The sequence below is a fragment of the Rhea pennata genome, chromosome 1 (assembly GCF_028389875.1).
Source record: "Rhea pennata isolate bPtePen1 chromosome 1, bPtePen1.pri, whole genome shotgun sequence".
In the NCBI taxonomy this organism is placed as follows: domain Eukaryota; kingdom Metazoa; phylum Chordata; class Aves; order Rheiformes; family Rheidae; genus Rhea; species Rhea pennata.
In genome coordinates, this window is record NC_084663.1 from 23594480 (window position 1) to 23614228 (window position 19749).

General features: G+C 33.3%; 1 protein-coding gene across 6 annotated transcripts in view; it reads left to right on the forward strand.

Moving 5' to 3' along the window:
• The window catches only part of POT1 (protection of telomeres 1), a 78089-nt gene that overhangs the window by 49973 nt on the left and 8367 nt on the right, over positions 1–19749 (forward strand). For all 6 annotated transcript variants that reach the window (XM_062583138.1, XM_062583158.1, XM_062583150.1 and 3 more), the window contains 7 exons: positions 6296–6456; positions 7138–7226; positions 10329–10373; positions 11268–11424; positions 14446–14651; positions 16721–16856; positions 19233–19327. In XM_062583138.1, the coding sequence (XP_062439122.1) occupies positions 6296–6456; positions 7138–7226; positions 10329–10373; positions 11268–11424; positions 14446–14651; positions 16721–16856; positions 19233–19327 (889 nt within the window). The remainder of the gene's footprint in view (positions 1–6295; positions 6457–7137; positions 7227–10328; positions 10374–11267; positions 11425–14445; positions 14652–16720; positions 16857–19232; positions 19328–19749) is intronic.

The following is a 19749-nucleotide window of genomic DNA, read 5'->3' on the forward strand; positions in this document are numbered from 1 at the left end:
TTTTTTCCTTCCTATTTATCCTTTCTTTTTAAATACACATGTATTTAAAAATACATGTGTATTTAAAAAGATACCGTATTGCATACATAGATATACCTTTGCTAGATACTGTATTGCATAACATAAGCTCTAATGGAAAAAGGAACAGCTAAGAAACCTATTTTGACCTTCTGAACAACAGAAGTTCTCATTTTCTCCTTCTACTGTGTGCAAAATTGCAGCAGTTTTGATCATTCAAAATGGAAAGTTTAAGTTAGAATATTTCTGACAACTACTTTTCAGTTTTTGCTATAATGGATAGGTTGTATTTTAGTGGTATTATAGAATAAAAAATTCTGATACCCTAGCAACAGAACTCCAGAAAAGGTTATCAAGTTCAGGTAGTAATTTATACAATTAGTTTTATTTTTTGCTTCACAGAATAATCTAAAGATAATTAAAACTCTGAGGACTTTTCATAAAATGAGAGCTTTAAGAAAAGATTTATTTTTAAGTACTATTGGAAATTATGTCTTACTGTAAGAAAGTGTAATTGAAATACTCTATAGGTATATTAATCTATCTAATATCTTATATAGTTCAGGATCTTGTTATACAAAGATTAAAGAATCATTTATGCATAAGAGTAAAACTGGAGGGAGTTTAACATATGCACAGCAAACCTTCCTGAGTACAGGCATAGCAACAATGTGGTAAGAAACTGTGCTAGGTGTGTGTTTTTTTTTTTTTTTTTTTATTTTTTTTTTTTTTTAACCAGTTTACGGTTTCAAAAACAATAAAGTTCGTTATTCTTTGAGACATCTTTTCTGCATTTGAAATTACTTTAGAACTACATTTCTATGCAAATTGCTGATAAAATGTTAAGTTACACTCTCCAGTGTTGTTGTGTACCACTTGCAATAACAGTTGCAGCTCTGAAATTGTTTCAGTGAGGAACAATCTGCTTTACACTGCCTTGGTATCAAGAAGTGCAGACTGAGAAAACCAAAATATGCTTTTATTTTAAAATCGTGTCTGTATGACCACGCTCAGCCAAGGAAACTGAGTAAGCATTACATGGTCTAGAGATGATGGGTAGTGTATTACAGTAAATTTATATCAAATCCTGGAGCACAGTGTTCCTGCACGATTTTGTTAAAAACTTCTTGTTTGGCATACCTACCTAGAAAGTATTTTCTAGTTTGTGACATGAGTTTCTCTGGCTGGCGGAATTTTGGTAGATACTAAGTGTCGTGATGAGTATCAGTTACCAGCAGTGGAGGTCTAGCTATCCACAGTCTGAACTCAAGTTAGAGATTTCCGTCATGAACAATCACGTGTCACGTGGATGTGTGGCACTGTGAATTCTCCTCATGGTTATCATCGTCTGTTTTGTTTCACAATGTATTTTCTAGTTAGTACAATGAAAGTAATTAACCTTAAGCACACATACAAGTTCAGGTCATTAGTTTCAGAGGGCTTTCCTCATGCTATATATCTTTAGATGCAGAATTGGAATGTTTTCCACTGTGTTCCTCCTGTGCTAGTCAGTGTCTTTTCTGTGCTTTTTTGATAGTGCTTGGGACTAAGTCTTGCTTGGTTATTTGTGTCCAAATCACTTTTCCAACCTGCTTGTTACATGAGTTACATGGTTACAGTATCTAGCTTCCTCTTTTTTCGGGCATAGGTAGCGTTATTGTGACCTGTCTATTGTATTTGTCCCACTTCTGTCTTTACAGTCATTGAAAAGGCTGAAAAAAATATCCTAAAGTCTTTAATGGATTTCGGTTGGTATTTTTTTTTATTCTTTGGATACAAGCAACCGCACCCAAATACTGTGTATATCCTTCCTGTCACTTGCAAAAAGTTGTGCACTACTTAATCAAATTAGATTATTGATATTGTAAAATGATATAAAGAAATTACTTTGAATATCATTGATTATAAAGCCAGACAAGTTAGCATAGATTGATTTGGTTAAATTATTTTTGTAGCTAAACTGTTGTCATGAGTGTCTTTGTGGCCAATTCAGAAAGTTTAACTACCATGACAAATGACCTTTAAGATTTATCAGTATCTTAAGCGAATTTTGACACATCTCTGTTTGTTATGAAGCAGTTATAAGAATGTACTGTTCCTAAAACTGCTTTAGCTCTGCCTTGTTACTGGGAGCTGTAGGTGTGATTTCTTTAATTTTATCTTCTAGCCTTAATATCTATTTTTAAAATAGTCATGCTTGAATTCAACTGAAAATAGGGTGCTAATATATTTTTAGTGTTGCCAGGAATGTTTTTATTGTTTTAATTTCATTTTAAATGAACTTGCCCTAAATGAAGTAGATTGATAGTTCATAAATAGAATTACTCCGAAGAGTTGCTTTTGTCTGGACTTCAGTGACTGTTCTGAAAATCATAGTGTTTGTTATAATTTAGATCATAATTTTATCTCAGACAAGTATGTAATGTATACTTCCTGTGGGCATTCTTTAAACTAATGAAAATACCATAACATTTTCAGCTGTAACACCTATAACTTTTGCTTGCTGCTGTTAACAGTAAGCAATGCTGCCTCCCAAAGGAATTTATGGAAATTGCAATCCATTTTGCCTGGTCACATTTGTTACTCAGTTACATACATAATCTGCCTGACTTTTTTCAGTATTTTGCAATCTCTTTAGTTATCAGCAATATTAAAATATCTAAAATTAATAACACTTGCAAAAAAATCTAAAATTAGTATCTAAAAATATCTAAAATTAATAACATTTGCAAAAAATGGGGAGTCATCCACTCAAATACATATGGAGTAAGCAATATTTTTATAAATAGCAGAAAGCTTGAGTAAAATCTGTCTTGAAGTGTTGCAGTAAAACATTATGTTTTGTCAGTTAATGTAATGTAATGTCAGTTAAATTTTCCCTGATTTCAGCATACAATTTTAGAAGAAAAGAACAATACTTTATCTTCATGGGATCTTAGCTCTCCTCTACCACTTTTAACATTTTATATTTGTACAAATAATACAAATAGCAGAACTTAGCAAAAAATACAAATAGCAGAACTTAGCTAAGAACTTAGCAAAAAATGTTTATCCAAAAGTATTTGTCATAGCTGTTAGATTATTTTTGTCATATGACAGTTCTATGCAAATTTACTGGATCAGAAACATCAAAAATCTAAATACATAAAAAATGTACCTAGAAATTTTTATGCATGAATGAAACTGAAAATCTAATAAGCCAGATTTATATATCTGTTAGCTTTGGCTCTCATAAAATACATACCACGTGGAAGATTTACATACTTACTTACCACCTTAAGATTTTGAGGGCTTTTTAATTGACTTTTCTGGTCCTTACAGCCTTTCAACTCTTTTTAATTGGTGTCTTTTAGATTTCTTGTGTTCTTGCTGCAAGATTTTTTTCTAGCTATTTTATCTTTTAGTTTCTGAGCTAAAGGAGCATAACTTTATATTTAAAAAGTCTTATTAACTGTTATACAATATAGATTGTATTCTGCTTCTGTAGTTACCACTTCTATTCTGCTCTCATTTATACAGAGCAGCTTTTTCCCAGCATTGGTAACACAATCTCAGTTATATCAGATAGGACAGAAGTGACAGAAGGGACAGTATTAAGAACATATTCAAATGAAATTTAGAAACTAGAAAGAAAAAAAGGCTTCCAGATAAGCATCTTAACTGCAATCTTAATGTACAAGCTGTCCTTTTGGTGTCAGTCAGTGGGCATTCTTGCATGCTTGTCTGGTTCTGTTGGAGCTTAGCAATAGAAGGGAAAAGAGGACCCAAGAGAATTTGTCCTGGAGTGCTATTCTTAAATTTCACTGGAGATGCTGGAGATACAGGACCTTATTTATATATACCTGTAAGGAATATGCCTGTTTCAGGGGTGGACAGTGAGGGGAAAAGTGCTACAACGGATGTTAAGGGTGTTTATTACCATAATCAAGTCATCACTACAAAAGCTTGTTGTTATGATGAGCTTATTACTTGGTATAGGTTCAATTAATGCAAGCAGTGATGCTATGGTATATTCTTTAGATTCACATATATGTTATGTTCATTATTTTCTTTTCTACAGAAAACCTATGAGCTTAAGAGTCTTGATTGTATTTAGAACAGATGAACAGATTCCCTTATCAGAAAAAAAAATCTGCTTCTATAACTGAAAAGTGGATTACTTTGTATAGAAGGGAGGGATGGGAAAAACAAGAAAATCTAGGTGCAGCGGTTTTTCAAACATTTACTTATAGCAAAGATTTGTTAAAAGAACAGTAAACTGATACTGTGCTGCGTGCTTTATAATCCGACAGCAAGCTGAGTGGGTATAGCATAAGAGCTTTAGAGGCACCGTGTTTCCTGCCTGTTACTGAAACATCTGTCAGTCACCAGGAATTTACTTAGTGATTGTGAAGCTGTGAAGAACAAGAATACTAGTTAGTTATTGCCAAAAGGAGTGTATAGTATGTTCTGTAAAATGGGAGAGATGCCTTGTATAAGCAAAGTGAGCAGCCCCCTAATTGAGTTGATCGATTCAAACGATGGTAAGAACTCCATGCCAGAAGGAAAACTGTGCAGACTGAAGTATACCTTCTATGTCCCTGGTACCTGAATTTGAAAATATGTTGCCTTTTCATATTTCATGATTGTTTAAAAGAGCGATTTTATGCCAGTCTATTTCTTGAAACAGAGGAAGATTCTTGAATCAAGATGTTTGACAGTTTGTCACTCTATTATTAAATTAATGAAAATGTCTTTCAGTAATGACAGTTAACTCTCATTGAAACTGTCCTAATCGAAATAATGAAAAAAAAGTTGTACTTTTTATGTTTTAACTGGCTTTAAGATGTGATTTTTTTACTAAAATTAAAACGATTTTGTTATCAATAAGACAGTAACTGGTACTTTATAAGAAATGTGAAATTAAAGGGACCCATAGCCTTTGCCCTGTACTCAAGGTTTAGCTCACATTGCTGGTGAAATCATCTTTATCTGCTGCGTATGCATATGTGTATAACTGCCATCTTAAGATATGGTCAGTCCAGCCTTATGAGCAAATGTTTTAGGTCTCTACTGGTTAAAGTTACTCCATCACTGGCTCTTAAGTGTATCTAAAGTGGGAGCCGAAGCTGAAATAAGACTTAACAGTCTGACTGCTGTTATATTAATGTTAATTGAAGTCAAATTAAAATAATTTATTATTTATGTAGTGTTATTTAAAAGATACTTAGAGCAAATGTTAATCCAGGTTATTGAGTGTGGGTAGTGCACCAGCTATCAGCTGGATCTTAGATTAATACTTTATAAAAATTTGGATTCTAGCAAATTGAATTCAAAGGCCTTTAGTAAAGGCAAATTAACAACATAATTAAGTCTCCAGATTATCCCCCTTTAGAATGGAGGGGGAGGGGACGGGGCAGGGAAATGGATGCAATTGTATTTTGAAATACAAGCAAAATTGTAAAAATGTATTCAAAGGTCACAACTCCATAACTTCCTTCTTAGTAGCTGCCTGTGTAAGTTAACTTAAGTTTATTGATGTAACTTGACAAAACTGTTTCATAGAGCAGAAATTAATTCTAAGCAAAACATGAAGAAAATCTAAGGAGAGAATCAAATTTCAACACTATTCCTATCTATCATTGAAGCTCTAAAAAGTATTGACTCTTTGTTCTGGTGCTGCAAAAATAGTTTGTTATATAAGTGTAAGGTATGGTAGACAGAAAAATGTGTGTAAGCAGATTTGTGCGTATACATAAATACAGATATGCCATATATGATGATGGGCATGAGATAAATTGTTTATTGCTATCATGCATGGACAAATCACAACATAGCAGTCTCTGGAGGGTTATATTGTGAATATACAAGACAAGCTGTGCCCCCAGGGAAACAATATGTTGGCTCTCTTGATCTGTCTTCTTGAGTCTACTTGAGATTTTGTAAAAATACTTACCCTGGTTCTAACGGATGACCTTTGCCACCAGTAATGTTATTGGATAAAGCAAAACAGACACGTTGCCTACAGAAGTTGTGAAGTCTCCATCCTTGAGATATTCAAAACCTTAGTGGACATGGCCCTATCCAACCTTTCCTAGTTGTCCCTACTTTGAGTAGGGGGGTTGACCCAGGGGATCTCCAGAGATCCATTTCAACCTCTGTGATTCTGGTATTGTGTGAAAACTGGGAGACAGGTTTAGGATGCTTAAGATTTTCCAAGGAAATAGCTAACATTGTGTTATCGAGTACCTCTTGATAATTCTTATCAAGTATCTCTTTTTTTTTTCCCACACTTAAGATTGGAAGTTTTCTAAGAATTTACAGTATTCATACAAAGCAAGCAAGTGCTGACAACCAAGATGTATCACATGTAGAATTCCATCTTCATGGTGGCACCGGTTACGGTCGAGGAATAGGAGTCTTGCCAGAAAGTAACACAGATGTAAAGGAACTAAAAGCGTAAGTTCTAAATGTATTCTCTAGATGATCCCAGAAAACTTGAGGCTAATGGTACAACTGTACAGTTTAGAATTGTGAATGTACATACAAACCAGATGTGTGTTTAGCACTACTAAGATGAAGAATAGGTGTTTGGGAAGATAGGTAAGTGACAGGTAATTTTTCAAATGGAAAGTACAGCAAGGGTTAAGATTTCTGTTTTACAATTCTCTAATTATTTGCCTATGTTATATGCCTACATATTTCCCTCTAATTTGCCTACAGTTAGGCAAAGAACTGAGTATGTTTTAAGTATGTGCATTTGTCTTTCTTGGAAATGGTGAGATTTAAAACATGTTTGAAATGAAGCATAAAATTTAAATACTTTATTGAACTGAGTTAAGTATGTAATGAATGGCTTAGTGACCAAAATCTCTTTTCTTTTATCAGAAATTCTTAGTTTCCAGCAGTACAGATGTCTTTTTGCACTATATTGGGTTTAAAATTCCAGACGTGATCTGGAAAGGAGTGTCTCACCTGCGTCAGTATAGACTCCTGCAACTTTTGACTTAATTGAGTTTCATGTCTCTGCTGGAGATTCTAGTACATATGAACATTATACCTGTGTATTAGTAAACAAGATGGGGCAGAGGAGGGAGAGATTTCACAAGGTTTATAAAATATTCATCCATTTATTTTTAGATTCTTGGAATCTGTCAATCTGGCAGACAGTCAGAATGTGGAAAGTATGTCTTCAATGGAATTAGATGGCACTTTTAGCAATATTACAGGTAAGAGCAATTGAAAACTGATTTGTTCTTTCTCTAACATATTTAAATATAGTCAAGATAAGGTTATGTTTATTGCTTCTGTAAAGATGATGTGTAATGTCATTCTCTCATAAAAAGCATTTGAGAGTTTTTTTTTGGATTATTAGACTGAAAACTGACATTATCCTAGCCTTCTGTCTCACGGTAGAATCCTTTTGTATAGGTGGAAACATTTTCATAAAAGGAATTGAATGAATTTTTAAACACAAACAGTGTTCTTAATCATACTATAGTAGATCACAGGGCAGAGTGATGAAACTCCCTCTGTCTAAAGGAGGATTTCTTAGAGAGAGACACTGTAAACACCATGCAGCTGCTTGCTGAGGAACCCTTCTGAAGCTATCAAATGGAAAGGTGTGTGACTGGCAGAGCTGCAAGGTGTAGATGTAGCACAGTGTAGTATTAGTATCTCACAGACAGTTTGCCAGATAAAACTATTTTAATCTTAGTCCCTTCTTTTGCCTGAATGAACAGTCCTATGGTGATATTTAAAAAACTCAGTGTAGGATATTTAAAGGTATTAGTGCTCTCTAAGTGGTAAACTTTTTGGCACACACTTTCTGTTATGTCTGCATAAAACATAATGTAATGGGAGTGTTAGACATAAGCTTTTTTAGGCACTGGAATAACAGTAATAAATAGTCCTCAATTGGTTGCTTTCTTTCTGTTGTTTTGTATTGCTGAATGAAGAAGGCTTCAGTAAAAAGACTGTGATAAAATCAGAATTCTGGCTTAAGAAAACCTATTCAAGAAAAAAATACAAATTTTCTATGGTAGCTGATGGAAGTAGTAACAAAATGATGAGTGCCTCTGCTTTGAAGAACTGTAGTTCTGGTATCAGATTTCAGTGCTTTCTATTAATCTTATAGGTTTTATTTCCTTTATATTTTGGAAGCTAATTCCATAACTCTCTTACTAGTCAAAACCTACCTTTTTGTAGAATTTAAGTTTTGAGATAATATGATTTTCAAACCATAGCATTTCTTGATATTTTTGAAAAAGAAAAAAGGTTATGTGAAGGAAGTTATTTACAGTAAATCTTGGATTCACACACAAAATACACTTTAAATTACTATCTCACACAACAAATTCTTTTTTGTAGTGAATGAAATGTCATATAAAAAACAAATATTTAGGAGTTCCTGATAGCTCACAGTTTGTACTGCAGTGACAAAATATTAGAACTAATACAAGACCAGGAGAAGGGATCTGAACTTACTTTTAATTTAAAATCTCATGAAGTACTTGCTTCATGTAAGAAATTGGTGTAATTTGTGAACTTTCAATGAGAGCAAAAACTACATCAACACTGCGTTAGTTATTTCTAAAGGTAATTTCAAGAGCTTCTGCCAATGTAAAGAGCAAGCGTCCTAGTAATTAACAGAAAGTTTTTCCTTCAGAGAAATCATATATAGTGGGATAAATGACATTTCATTTCTGAGATGTGTGTTTACTAATATTCTGGTCTATTAAATATAAATAAATGTTTAAGGATAATAAAATTGATTAGGTTCTGAAAAATTCACCAGACTCATTTTTGAGTGGATAGTTGTACTAATAGGTGCTGAGTGCAAGTCTGCAAAAGCAGACTTAAACCTGTGATATGTATTATTTCATATAAATTTAGCACTGGAACAGGTTGCCCTAAGAGGTTGTGGAGTCTCCTTCTCTGCAGATACTCAAAGCCTGCCTGGATGCAACCCTGTCTAACGTGCTCTAGGTGACCCTGCTTTTGAGCAGGGAGGTTGAACTAGATGATCTCCAGAGGTCCCTTCCAATCTTACCTATTCTGTATAAATGAAGGTACTTGCAACTGATAACTGTTATACCAAAAGACTCAGTAGATAAGTTGCAGTAGTGTTAGACATTACCATGAGACAGGGGAAGAAAGGTCTTCCCTAAACACAAAAGGAACTGGACACCACATCTTTTAATAGTTCTTCCACATTAGATTCCTTTGGCACAATTAGAGTCTCAGTATTTGAAAAAAGTAATCTTTTGCTATATTTGTGCATGCATTGGATTTAATTGAATCTACCTAGATGTTACATAAAATATCTTTAAAAACAGATATGAACCATCAAAACTGATGAATAAAAACCAAATGTTACATCTGGGAACATGAAGAGCAGAGAAAACATTACAACCAGAAAAGTTGAAATTTCTCCTCTGCAAACATCAGATGTAAAATGAGTACTGCATAGAATAGCAAGCTATCATCTGTGATGATGTTTAGTCTTCTTGTTTTGCAACCTGAAACATAGCAATTTTCTTGGAGAAGGATGTTGAATCCAGGGGCTGAAGATTGGAAAAAAACAGCAGCTAACTTGCAGCATTCTGTTTGTTCCAGACGACTCCAAGGATAAAGAGTAAATTAGACTGAGATGTATAAATTATTTGATTTTTATAATAGTGAATTTTATCTATGTTAAATTGTCATCCAATGTTATTCTTTCAATGGTGTTTTCACGCCAGAGTAAAAATAACTAAAAGTGAGATTAAACTCCAAACTGAATTGTACATGATCTCCATCTTTGATTTTAGTTTTTAAAATTCTAAGATACTTAACCATTAGAAGACAGTGTGCATGTTTAAAATGCTGCAAAAGTCAAGCATTAGTAAATATTTAATTTTAGAGCAAAACTCATTGCAAATTTAGAAGTATCTTTGCATAGATTTACTGCACTGTGTACATGCAGTAGATCCAGTTGCTCAGAGGAGGGACCAAGCAGTCCATATGTTTTTAAAGTAATGTATTTACCTTCTTGACCAGAAAGATTACTTGCTGAGAATGAATAAAACAGCAACTATGGTATACCTTCAGAAAGTGTTCAGTTTGAATGGTAGTGCTGCTTAATGCAATCTGTAATTTTTCCTCAACTTGTAAGCTTTTAACATCACATATTTGAGTTTCTTGCTTGCTTTCCTTTCTTTTGTTGTATTGTTTTCCTACATTATTAGGATTTCCACTGTCTTTTACTTAACTTGATATTGTATATGTATACGTTTTTGTGTGTCCACATAAGGAAAGAAAATAATTAGAAAATTCTTCTTGATTTTTAGATCTTCAATCACACTTACAGAGATGTCAGGAGTTGTCTGTGACAGGTAGGCAACATTGATCTAAAGGTGAACTTTATTTTTACTAAAGAACAATAAAAGTTTTTGAGACATAAACACACAAAGGATTGAAGTAATAGTAAGATCTAACACCTGTGATGTTTATGAATATTGAATTGTTTTCATTTTATTTTTTAAGGAATAAAATACCTTTGTATATTCAACTTTTGTTTGTTTTTTTCTACACGTTAAATTTCTACTCCTTCAAGTACACAATGTTCCTACAGCCTGTTGTGATTTATCTTAAAGGCTGCAGTAACATGTTGTATTGATGAAATTGAGGCTGCAACTATATATATATCATTTTCAGAATTTTCAGGATCTCTAATACCTGTTCTTGCAGCCCTCATCAGAGAAACAGAAATGGTTTAAGTATTTTAAGTAACCATTTAATTTTGCCCATTGTTTGCAAATCTAACTTAGATAGTGAGTTAAAATGGATAGCAGCAGCTAGCTGCTACTAGCTGAGTTGACAAAATGCAGATTGTAACTAAATTTAAAAAACTAGTTTTATAAAAGCAGTTTCTTTATATTATTTTAATACTTGGTCTGTGTCAAGACTTACTGACTGAGTATTGCATCATAGCATAGGATCGTGGCATATCCTTGACAGTGATCATCCTGCTGTTCTAACCTGTGCACTCAGATATTCTTCCTGTGGAAACATGGGGACTGTTTGCTTTACTGAACTTCACTTCATTGTGAAGTCAGGTCGTTGTGGTGGGGAAGAGTTTAAGAACTAGTTATTCCAGCGGTGGAGAAGCAGGGACAAAGGTTTTAATTGTGTACCTGTGATGCCTATTCCTCATATTTCAAATATTACGTATTTTAATAGGTGTATGTAATTTTAATGGAGGTATATGAGGTCTTTTTGTTTTGCAGTATTAACAGATCATCAGGATTTGAGTAACACAGGACTGAAAACTATTCTGAACAGCACTGCTCCTCAACAGTACCGCATTAGAGCAAAGCTGAGAGCTTTCAAACCTCAGAAGCTCCATCAGTGTATTAAACTTTATTGTTCCAAATGCAACTCATTGTAAGTGTTTTACACAATAAGTAATTTAGAAATTATTGTGTATGTTTTATGATGTCTAGATTTTCAGTGTGTTTTCATCCTTTTCATGTAAAATGAGGTGAATTTAAATTTCTCATTTGAAGCTCACTGATACTAGGTAGCAAAATTTAAAATCATCAAATGAATTATACTTTCAGGATCCTTTTCAGTGCTTTCAAAACTCAATTTTTTTTGCTTTGTTTTCAGATTTGGCAATGAGCTTTATCCCATAGTAAAGCTATATTTAAGTACATGTTTCTGTTATGCATTTTTAAATACGCAAAGAGTTGTCATGGTCTCCCAAATTCCAGTGCTCATTAAAGAATAAAATATCTTTGACTAAAGTGTATCTTCCAGAGAAGGCATCTCACCTTGATCCAAAAATATTAGGGAAATACTGTTCATCTTGGTAGTTTTGTCTTTTTTTGGATATACTCAGTCCACTCTGACTATTATATCCTTGTTATTTCCCCTGTAATTCTGTATTGTCATTGTATCATGTAATGCTCAGTCAAATAATTTTACTGAAAAAAAATCTACTATGACTTTAGCTTATAAATATTAATTTTGTAATATTCATGTAGAAATGAAAGTAAGTTTGTTTGGCATAGCCTATTTTCAATGAAAATATTGAGTGACATGAATTATACTGCTATTCATGACCATCAAAATCCAATATCACTTTTTTTTTTTTTTTTTTTTACCTGATTTTGCTTAGGACTGATGCTAGACTAACAGTTTTATAATTACTGATGTAAACTTGCCTGTTTTTCATGATGGCAAGTTAGCATTCTTCTAGCCTTTGGGGATTTCTCACATAATCAGCTTTTCCTGGATATGAATATCACTAAGATAATGCCCCTACTAGCTTTCTGTTAAGGCTCTTGGATGCAAACTATCGTGCTTCCTGCTTTAGGAAGAATGTGTTTTTTTTCTGTAACAGATGTTGTTATAATGTTCTCTCGGATACTAATGCATGAGAAACTGCTTCATCGTAACCACAAAATACAAGTACATGGTCTTTACTACCAAATACAAGAAGGAAATAATGAACTGTCTCTGCCATTTTTGTATCTCTTTCAATGTATTTATCAACTCTGTATGCTGAAAAGAGTCTATTGATAGAAGATGACATGTTCCTTATGAACTTTATCCCTACTCCAAAATATTCCTTGACTTTCATAACCTTTTTGTATATTATTTGCTTGTCAGATTTTTCATTTATTTTAGTATCAGTCTCCTCCTATTTCACATTTTGCTGCTTTATCTTTGCTACAGAATTAGGGCAGACTTTTAACCCAAAAGCTTTGTAAGGTTTCATTCAATTAGCATATTTTTTCCTCCTCCTACCATTTTGCTGCAATGATGGGACTATTTGCAGCACTTTTCTGGACATCCAGCTTTTTTTTATCTCAACTTCATTCATCAGGTGGAGGGAATCGGTAGCATAGCTGTAATTGTACTGCTACCTGAGTTGGGTGAATTAAGGTGCCAGGGAAGGCAACATTTCTGAGGGGCATCCTTCTGTACTACATATTCTGTTGTGGTGGAAAGAGAAGTTATTTCATATTTTAGCATATACTAAAGAGCTTGGCTGAACAAAGTTCAAATGCGGTTTGATCCTTTAACACCCTGCACAGTAAGATGCATGCAAGTCTTGGTGCATAGAAATGCTCATGAGAGATATATGTGTATTTTTGGTTGTTAGACTTTGAGTGAAAGCTTCTCTGTAAATAGGAAAATATTGGTACAGATGGAACTAATTTTGTTCATATACCCACACTGAACAGGTTACAACCATGGTGCTTAATTTGATTCAAAACAAATTAATTCCATTCTTGCCTCTGCTACTTGCTGTGTGGGAATTCTACAGGCAGACTTTAAAGGCCAGAAGAGTTTAATGGAAAGATGACCTATTATGTTAGGTCCATTACTTTTGCATGTATAGTAGTAATCCAAGAGCACAGATGGAAAGTGGCCATGTGAACAGTATTGCATTCTTGAAATGAAAATGTAATTTCAATAAGACTCTTATATGCTAATTTTGCAGTTCTGGCAGAAAAATATCACAGTTTGGTTTCATAGGCAGGAATTACCCTATTCACTGGTAAAAATAGCTGTTTTGAGGGTTGAAAAAGATCTTCAAAATAAGCTGCAGAATTGTTATTTCCTGTTTAAGTCCACTCCAAAACTTGCCACCTACTTTCTTTCAGTGTTTATGAAGTAGTCATAGCTTTGGCTTTTTTTCCGTTGTCCTTCTTTTTCTCACTGTTCATATCCCACGTGAATTGTTCAGGACTGTCTTATATGGGAGAAAATGTTCTAAAACACTTTGGTATTAAAATTTGGTGTGCCTGCCACTGGCTCTTTGCCTGCTGTTGATAATCATAAAATTTGGATGGCCTATGTTCATTCTCTATAGAAGAAATACTGTTGTGCTTTACCGGGACAGGAAAGAGACTGTGTTATGCTGAGTTGCAAGTTTTCCCTTTGCAGTCCATGTGTGAAGCTGTTCTGTTCCTGCTCTTTTTTTTCATACTATGCAAAATAAAATAGTCTAGAACATAAAACTTGAAGCTATATGGGCTTATATAGCCTTTTCTCTCTAATAAGGTGGTATGCAGTTGTGTGGCCTTTTAAGGCCCATTTGGAATCATGTGAAACTGATGTGTGTGTTTTTCTTTGGTTTACATATATGTGGATGAAGCTATTAGGCTATCTCTGTTTCCAGGTAATATTAGATTACTTAGCATGTCTATTAACATGGAGCTGAACTGTCTTGATTTAATTTGCGCAGCACTTTTAAATGTAAGGTATTTAGCCCTAAATACATATACCAATACAACAAAGATCAGTAAAGAAAGTTATTTTTCCTGCATGTGCTTTAATTCTCATTACTATATTTTAATATTTATCCAGAATGCTGCCTGCTTTATTGCTAGATTGCCTAAGGAGACACTATTATTATTTACTTACCCATTTTGGAAATGTTTTTTTTTTTAGGAAAGAAGTTCCAGATGGAGATGACTTTGACTTAATTTTACAAGATTCTGCAGCTACTGCTCCAAACCAAGAATTACACAATACATCCTGGTATGATTCTGTAATGTGGACTACACAAGATCAGAAACAAAGGAAAATAGCTATTCATTTTGTAAAGCATGATGAAATGCTTCAAGAGCCTGAAAATACTTTGCTTATGATAGAAGGTAAGATAAATAAAATAGGGGAGGAAAGATAAATAACTACAAATATACCACTTTCTATGGCACACAGTCCATTCTGATTTATATTCAGTGCAAATAGTGATGATCATAAAGGCATCTTCAAAGAAAAGAAAAACTCAGATTTGTTATGTGAACGGAGGAAAGTCATCTACAATGGCTTAAATGTTAAAATTATCATTGGTTCTGTTAAAATTCAAATCTGAATATATTGTTTTCCAGCTGGGCATATTTTCCAATTCTCATTTGGAATCTGGTTGGAATCTTCTAAAAGATATTTTTAGTATTGATATAGGGAAACTTTAAAGCTTTTGGTAATGCAAGGCTACAATTAACTTTGTCAGCCTCTGGATGTCAGTGTTGTTTCAGATAAATAAAACTTCTTACAGCGTTTGTATTCTTTTTTGGTCAGATTAGCCTCGGGCAAGAGAATTAGCCACTGAACTTTAAACAAAGCAATTTAAAAAAAGAATACAAATAAGGAATGTTTTGAATAGAATGAAATTAGTCATTATGCTGAAGAAAGAAGGGTTTTTTTGGAATGCTTGGTATCTGTTGGACTGAAATTGAGGGAAGAGTTGGATAAAGGAGAGAATTTTTAGATGATCCTACATGAGGGGATGAGGGGAATCCATAACTATTGCTGCAGATGACTTATGCTGAAGACTAAGGAAATGTCACAGTTAACAAGTAGAGTGTGCTTATTGCATGTCATTCATATCATTATGTTCATTTATCATGTGTATCATTTGTATGTTTTGTGCTGATCTCTTGGGAGTCACAAAATGTTTTCTAGGTGTGACTTTGTGTTGCAAATATTTTGAAATTATGGAAATCTTTTAGAAATACTACACTTAAGGTTACCCTGAATTTTGTTTTTAAATCCCTTAAATGAGATTTCAGATGTATTTGAGAGACTTTAACAGTGTCACTGGATTTGGAAAACCTTTGTTTTCTGACCTTTTGAGAAGATGTTTAAAACCTCTATGCTTCTTGTCTGTTTGTTTGTTTGTTTGTTTTTTATCATTACAAGGTAAGTATATTGAGAAGGTTTTGCAATAGTTTATTTTTATGTCACCAGTGCAACTTTATTGATTTCATTTTCCTCTCTAGTTATTTCTGCAATACATTAATGGTAAATATAATGCATATTTTACAGCTCAGTGCCATACTGTCATAAAGTCTTTCAAAGATCTTACTTATAGTTAGTGGTAAGTAATGCAGTTATTGTAGGAAATATGTATTTTAAAACAGTTTCCTCACTTTTTTTTTCCTGTTACCTGTTGTTCATGAGCTGATTAAATCATGTATTTTTATCAGGTTGTTATTTCCAACAAAAAACTGTGCTCTGTATTTACTACATTTCCACTGAATTGGTCAGATGTCAAAAGATTCTATAGTAAGTTCTGCAGTCTACACAACAGAGGTTAAATCATAGCAACTTATATTTATTACAAATCTATGATCTATAATAAATTTTAAAGAACTTTTTCCTGTTATTAGAATTTGAAAATCCCATGGTTCCAGTCTTAATATTTCTACCATGTTCTTAACATGGCTGCAAATTAATGACACTCAAACTCGCATCCAGTTTATACTTCTACTTTTCTTACCTGTTGGTTAAAAATTTATATTTTTTTTCCTCCTAAATGTTAAAACAGCAATTTCTTAGGAGCAATTTCACAAAATCACTGTATTCTTCCTTGATTTTGTTTTTTTTTTTTTCCCAAGAAAGCAAGCAACTACTGAAATAATGTTAAATATGATACTAAAGTGATGCTAATTAAATATACTTCATGGTAATGATGATAACTATTGGAAAGATTTAAAGTATCTTTTGATAAATGGTCATCTTTGATTCTATATTGATTCTATTGTTGAATAGAATTGTAGAGTCAGAAAGTGAAGAATTGTTTTGTTTTAGTTTTCTCTAATGGGTCATATAATTTTTGTTACTGGAAGCTCTGAGGTTGCCACTTAAGTAGCCAGAAAATGTAATGTGTTCAATTTACTCTTGAATACAGCTTAAGCAAACATTTTTTTGCTCTAAATAGGTGGAACACTAAAAGAAGTCTGGAAGCTTTCAAGAAGATTTAAATGTGTTATTCCTGTGAGATCCACTGAAGATGATCTTGGATTATTAGATCTTTCAGCTCCTTTTCTTTTACAGGGTAGTGTAAAATATTATGGGTAAGTTAAAAGTATTTGTTTATATTGTAGGAGTTTCAATACTAGATAGAGATCATTAATTTCAATAATTTAAATGACAGTACTTTCTTTGTACATTCTTTGATGCAAAATGCATGCGATGATTAGCCGTAGTAAGAGCAGGGAAGAAACGTCAGGCTACTACCTCATATCAAAGGATTCTTGTGACTGGATTGCAGTTAGGCTTTATCTTCACTTGCTTTATATATCTTACACCCTTAATTATGCTGCACCCCAGTTTCAGCCTTGCATATGATTTGTGATTAGGCCATTATGCTATAAAGTTAGAAATATGGTTATGAGGTTTTTTAGATTACAGAAAGCCTAAATCTCTTGCTTTTAGTCCAGATCTTCCATTTTCTATACAGATAATCTTATTGCTTGGACTAAAATTGAAATATTTCTTCCTTTAAAAGTGTAAGCCAGTCTTTATGTAGACAGCTTAATGTTAAATAGAGACCCACAAAATGATTTCAGGATATCAATCCAAATATCATTCTCTCCCTCATTCATAGTGGTGAGAAAAACTTGGATTTTTAAGAGAAAGGTGAGATTTTGAAAGAAAGATGATCTTCTCTTATTATTTGCCATTTATTGAGATCCACAGCACTGCAAAATGCCTAACCCTTTTGTGAATGCTAGTCACTGGGCAGGGGGTGGGAAGGGAAAATGGGGGATGGCAGGGTCTGAAATCCAAATTTCCAGAGCTGTGGAAGGTGGTATGCACAGGTAGGTCTGGCATCTCTGCTCTGCCGTGCAATACTGTATTAGAAATTCTGGCTTACTGAGAGCTAGCAGCAGTTATGTTTTCCCAGTGCAACGCAGCAGCATGCAGTTATCAAACTCAGAAATGTTAGTGTACTCAGGCAAGCTGTAGATTCCTTCCTCTCCTCAGTTCTAATTAGTTCAAGCACAGCACTTCATTGCACTATGTCCAGTCCTGTAGGCAGTAATTTTTTTTTCTATGCAGCACTATATTGCGTATTTTACTTTAACCCTAAAGCTTCCCATAAGGTCCTGAGAAAATATATTACAGATAAGTATTGGTTTGTCATATATTGTCTTGACCTTTCCAGATATGGCTGTGTATAGCTTTTTTAAATAAAGGCAATTGGAGATTCCTATGGGGAGTAGGATCTCTTCAGAGATGGTTCCCTGTTTAAATGGCTGTATTGTAAAAGCCAGTGCTCAATATGATATTCCATGAATAGAATAGCTCTTTATAGGTTCTTAGAAAAGAATCTGAAAAAGATACTGGGACTGCAGAACCTTGTTCTGCATGCTTTTTTACCAGTTGCATATATTTAACAAAGTTTAAAAAAAGCTTCTAAATAGTAGAACTGAAATTAAAGTTATTTTTGCTCTAAGAATGAGCTTGAATCTCTAATGTGGATTTGTTAGTGATCTTCTACCTAAAATTTGATATTATTACTTTGGTTTATTCTATCAGATAGTCTGAATAGGCATTTAAGTGACAAGGTGATTTGCCTTGAAGTTTTAGATCTATATATATATAAGTGTGTGTTTTATATATATATATATATATATATATATATAAAATCCAGAATCTAAGGTCAAACTTTGTTTTTTTGTTTGTTCTTGGCTGTATGTCACTTGAGAGTAGAATTAGGGCTACTGCTTTTTATATGACATGCTTTGCTTGTAATTCTAAAAGACAGTAAATGTATTTTAAATTCTGACTGTGATATACTGACACAGAAGCTTACCTTGGGAAAAAAAATGTGATTTTGTAATTTTGTTTCCTAAGGCAAATGAAAGCAACTTTGAAAACAGCTCTTCTGATATTTTTATCTGCTTGCAGCATTTACTTATTTACTTACTGTCTCACATTGTATAAGGTTTATAATCATACATAAATACTCCAGTGATAAAAACAGTAGTTTTAATAACTAGTATTTAAAATGTGTTTGGATGTAGATAAAGCCAAATTTCTCTACTAACCCTACTATGTTTTAGTGCATACTAAAACTTCATATATTGCCCTTATTGCAAAGTGGTACGTTGTGTGTATTGTTCAATAAAGTGTTGACATATGTATGTTTAGCATTGTACTGATGCATTGTTGTCTTACTTCCTACTCAAAGAGGTAGTCTTCTCCAGACCAAAATGATTTATTTCTTCTTAGTAATGATCCATAAGAAGCATTAGGATTTTTATGGTCTAAAGCTTCTGTGTGCTTCAAAGTAGTTCTTTTAAACAGCAGTATAGATATTTTTTTAAAAATCTCATTGAGCAAGGAAATCTGAATTTTTTTTTTTTTTTTTTTAATCTGTAGAATACTAATAGTATAAGCACTTAAGTGTTTGAGTAGTCTCAATATTTTTTTTTTAATGCTAGGTGCAAGCAGTGCTCAACTCCAAAGACTATCAGGAGTCTAAGTTCCCTTGCAGCAGATCAACAGCCATCATGGGAACCAACTGAAATAGCACAAGGTTAGCTGACAGTATTATGTGCCTTAATTCTTAAGTGTGTATACAAAATAGTTTCATTTTGGGGCTGCAATTTTGTACTGAATGCATTTAAGTTACAGTTGAGTATGAAGCTGGAAAACATAATCCCCTTTTGCAGGTTGAAATTACATAATTACTTTTGAAATCATTATAGTGTGAATTAAAATATTTTAAGTGTAGAAAAGTTTTTTTCAGTAGATGTCACTAGTAACACCTACTATAGCACAGATGTAGTGAATCTTTTGTTGCATCAATGCAGATGTCGTGTCACAATTGAAACTGTGTACATGGATGCAGTAGCAGAAGTAAGAGCCATGCCTTTCTTTTCAAAGATGCAGTTTTTAAAACTTGAAGTAAAGAGAATCTTACTTAACCATGATTATTGGATAGGCTTTTATCTTCTC